Below are 4,956 nucleotides of genomic sequence, written 5' to 3' on the forward strand. Positions count from 1 at the left end.
TAGGGAAAGTTTACTACATAACTAAGACATAATTTTCAGATTTTGCTTCATAAACATGAGATTATAATAAAAAAAATGATGACAGAACAGTACATACTTAATACACTAGAAATTATCTATAAAAAGTTTCTTAAAATTCTATAGGCTATTTAAGTATCAAAAATCCCCTGAAGATACAATAAATAAGGCCACACTTTTTTCTTTTTTTTTTTTAATAGGGGAACAGCAGGTGGCATGGTGGTTAAGATGCCAGATTCTCAAATGGATGACCATAGTCTGAGTCCTGAACCTGCCAGCGTTCATGCCAGTTTTATGTGCACGCATGTGTAAAATACCAAGAGGAGAATGAAAGAAAAGGGACTGTGGCATGACCATCCCCACTGATTTTTCACTTTCCTTCTATTTCTCCCTCTCTCGGGCAAGTGTACACACCCTATGGCAAAAACCGAAAGCAAACAATTTTAAGTAATTTCTACTTTTTTGGAGAGGTTTTTGCTATGGGGCACATGCACTTGCCAGAAAGACAGAAAGCGAGAAATCACTCCCCAGGGTGGATGGTCACACTGAATTCTCCTTCATTCTCTCAGGATCTTGGGCATGCACACATACGCACCCACTGTGAGTTTAAGCCACCAGGTCTGGGACTTGAACCGCAGTCAACTACATGGGAGTCCAGTGACATAGCCATTATGCCATCTGCTGGTCCCCAAATTTAAGTAATTTCTATGACTTTAGGAAAAATATTTATTTCTGAATGTTGTATATATTAAAAATACTGTGGGAAGTACAAATTAAGGAGAAGGTTCACATTTCTCATTTACAGCAAAGATAAGATAGATAGTCCTGAAGAACACAAGAAGTGTTGACACTGAAGACATGGGAATTCCTCCTCTGAAGGGAGGTGGGAGTCTCTGAAAGGGGAACCCCCACAGAACAACATTGGTGCTCTCATATACCTAGATAACAGTAGCTAGATGTTAACTGGCAGGTCAGACATGTCCCTACACCGTGGAAAGGTTGTGCTTATAAACTTTTCTTAGCATGTAAAAAAAAATTGAAATTTCATTTAGGTAAAATTAATCTATGTACCTAAACCTTAGGTATATCTTATGATGTGAATCATGCTATAATTCTGAAAAATATATGCCTTACTGTCTTATGTGCTGCTACCAATTATCTTTGCCTTTTCTTTTCAGTTTACCCTCATAGACACTCATTTTTACTGAACTGATGTTGCAAAATAAAAGATCTACTTATGGGGCCATGAGGTAAAGACTTTTCACCTTTCCTCTTGTTCTCTGTCTCTCTCGGTGAGGGCTTGTGCCATATGGCAAAAACCTTTAAAAATAAATCAATTTCTTAAAAAAGCAATGGTTATGTTATCATTCAATTTTAATAAATTCATTTATTTATTTATGACATAATAATTTTATATATTTGTAGAGTACAAAGTAATTTTTTCAGTGCAGGAATACAACATGTATTGACCAAATCAGAATATTTAATATATCACCATCTTAGCCATTTGTCATTACTTTGTGTTGGGAACATTCAATTCCTCTTTTTTAGTTATTCTAAGATACACAGAAAATTGTTGTTAATTATATTCACTCCATGTTTTTCATTTAATTACTTATTTTGTACAGTTTTCTAAATATGAATGTCCTGAAGGAATGTAAGTTACTATGTTAAATATAGTAACTAGCTTGCCTAGATGTAGAAATGTATGATCCTGCACCTCTAAAAATATTGCCAGTAACACTAATACTGAGAGGACAGGTATTTTTGGAGTTTTATTCCACCATTACTACCCCTGCCTATAAAGTCCCAGTGTTCTTTTTATGTATCTGACTAAATCATATCAATACCCAATTAGGATAAGAACCAAATTAAGGTGTTTTTTAGTATGATTTCATTATGAAATTTAAAATAATCTTTAAGAATTTAAGTAAAAGGAACTACAAAGCCCAGAGCCCATTTTCTTTACAACTAGTCTCAATTTCTGAAGGCACCATTATATACAGAAACCCCTATGTTGTCTCATGGCTTGAAATACTCTACTTCCATTGTTGAGCTAAAAGAAAGTGAACATTTCCCTTGCTGTCCTGTTTCAAGCACAGCGAATTACTAGACATGACCATAGGCACTTACCAGAAATCACTAGTGTGATTAAGAATGACCTCGATTTTGTAAGTGATACTAGGAATTCTTAATTCTTATAGCTTCTTTTGGCACTTCTATTTTAAGAGCCAGAGTGGTTGAGAACAAGTGTTAAAATTTAAACATAATAACTACCTTCAAAGGCTACATTCAGTCGTGCTATTAAGCCTTTATAAGACCAGACAAGGTATCATTCCTGTAACAATGTAAATTACCATTATGAGGTAAGTATCGAAAATGCTTAGGAATAGTACTATATTAAATTTCCAATTTCTTATGATCTTAGAATATCTGCATACACACACTGAGATATCTTGAGATAGCACTTAAGCACAAACATGAAATTCATTTATGTTTTCATATACCTCATACATACAGCGTAATGATAATTTTATACAGCACTAAAATTTTGCAGTGTTGTGATGACAACCTGTCACATGAGGTCAGGTGTGAAATTTTCCATTTGTGGCATTATATCTGTCTTTGAAAAGTATGAAATTTTAGAGCATTTCAAATTTCTAGGTTAGGAATGCTTAACCTGAAGGAATCCACACTTCCATGATCAAACAGAGTATGAAATGTAGAAATAAGGAACACTAATTCTCAATGCAGTTAGAAAATAATAGTCTTCTATAAACTCCATTATGTAACATAGTTCATTCAATAAAATCTTATTACTTTAATAATTTGATACTTAAACATTTCTCAGTAATAAAACCAGTTTTAAACTAGTTTGGTTCAATATTGTAAATAGCAGCATCAGAAAATTAAAACGAATGTAGAAGATATAGTTGAAAGCAGATCTACTTAAAATTTCCCCAATTTTTTATTATACTGAGAATATATGACAGAATGAAAATCTCCTAAACTACAAAGAACCACTGAAGAATTAACTTTAAACCTACAGGGACTTTGAAATGTTTCAACAGTAAAAAAAGAATCTTCAGCTTTCTTAAGATTTAATATAACATTTGGAGAAATCAAAATTCATTCAGTTAACTAGAATTGCCAAGAAAGTATCACTCACTTACCTAGAACTGCCATCACTGTGCCATGCTCTCTCTTCTTCTTCAGATGTTCCACCACTGACGGCAACCACTTCACCTTCCTAAAAGGCATTGAATACATATTTTACTGCATTTTTTGATAATTTTATAATATTGCCTCCTACAATCATAGAAAATAACAATAATGTCTTATAACATCAATCATTGAGATATTTAGATTAAGACCAGATTTAAATTAGCCACAAAACACAGCTTTTATAATTTTTATATAAAAAAGTGAGAAACAAATGTATATAAAGACATGCTTAGCAATACGGGATTCAGAGCAATCTCTAAGATGACTAATACGTTTTAAAGCATCTATTCAATAAATTAAATATCAGATTGTATTGATAACATCTGGAATTAATTTTAACATCTTGGTCCTTTTAAAAATTAGGCTTTCTTGGGAACCAGCAGTTAGCGTAGTGGCTATGTCACTGGACTCCCACGTAGTCGACCGCGGTTCGCGTCCCGGACCCGGTGGCTTAAAACTCAGGCTGGGCACGTGTGCGTGCGTGCCCTAGATCCCGAGAGGAGAATGGAGGAGAAGGGATTGCGGCATGACCATCCCCCCTGGGGGGTGATTTCTCGCTTTCTGTCTCTAATGTCTCTCTCTGTATGTCTGGCGAGCGCATGCGCCCTATAGCAAAAATCTCTCCAAAAAAAAAATTAGGCTTTCTTTATTTCAGACATGATTAAAAGCTTAAAATGAGGCACATTTATATTTTACTTACTATAAATAATACTTATTAAAATAGATTTACTGTACAAAAAAATGATATTCACAGTCTTGCTTGTTCTATCCAAATGGTAGAGAATTTAAAAATATTCCTAAACACTGTTTCTCTTTAGTAAAATATTTACGAGTCAAAATAGAATATTATGTATGAAGGCCATTACTACCTAACGTAAAAGTTGCGTTTTTTAGTCAAACAAAATCTTATATAACATCTTCCTTGCTCAAAGAAACATTATGCCCCTGGGAACCAGCAGTTAGCGTAATGGCTATGTCGCTGGACTCACACGTAGTCGACCACAGTTCGTGTCCTGGACCCGGTGGCTTAAAACTCACGCCAGGCATGTGTGCGTGCATGCCCAAGATCCTGAGAGGAGAATGGAGGAGAAGGGACTGCGGTGTGGCCATCCCCCCCTGGGGGGTGATTTCTCGCTTTCTGTCTCTATGTCTCTCTCTGTCTGTCTGGCGAGAGCACAAGCCCTATAGCGAAAACCTCTCCAAAAAAAAAAAGAAACATTATGCTCCTTAATGCTCTAAGAACAATTCCCCTTTACATTTATTAAGCTTTTATTATATGTCAGAAATTATTCTAAGCATTTTTTTTTAAATCTTGACCATTTGGTCTCAAAAAAACAAAACAAAAAACACTTCTTGATAATAGGGAGAAGCTATTTAAATAAAGAGAAATAATGTTTAACAAAATTTTAGGAAATTTGTCCAATGTGGCAAACCTAATTAAGGAAGAAAATTTCAACTCAAGTTATTTTAGTCCAAACCCTGAGCAATGTTTTGTGAGAATGGTTCAGTGTTATTATCTACTGGACATAGACAATTTTTCAGGATGACAATAGGATACACTTCTTCAGTATTTAAACAAAATAATGTATTATGAGAGAAAATGTTGAGGTCTTAATAAAATAGGTAAATTACCTAACTACTCCGATTTTTTAAAAACTAAAGCAAATTAAAAAAACACTAAAATCCGGCCAGCCGCGCGCGCGGCGGAAGAAG

At 34.5% G+C, this 4,956-nt stretch overlaps 1 protein-coding gene across 2 annotated transcripts in view; it reads right to left on the reverse strand.

The window, feature by feature from the left end:
* PHIP (PHIP subunit of CUL4-Ring ligase complex) overlaps positions 1–4,956 on the reverse strand; it is a gene marked incomplete at its 5' end in the record, with an annotated part of 157,081 nt that overhangs the window by 42,517 nt on the left and 109,608 nt on the right. For both annotated transcript variants that reach the window (XM_014585861.2, XM_014585862.2), the window contains 1 exon segment: positions 3,192–3,268. In XM_014585861.2, the coding sequence (XP_014441347.1) occupies positions 3,192–3,268 (77 nt within the window).

Source organism: Tupaia chinensis, unplaced genomic scaffold (genome assembly GCF_000334495.1).
Source record: "Tupaia chinensis unplaced genomic scaffold, TupChi_1.0 Scaffold000097_1, whole genome shotgun sequence".
NCBI classification, from domain to species: Eukaryota; Metazoa; Chordata; class Mammalia; order Scandentia; family Tupaiidae; genus Tupaia; species Tupaia belangeri.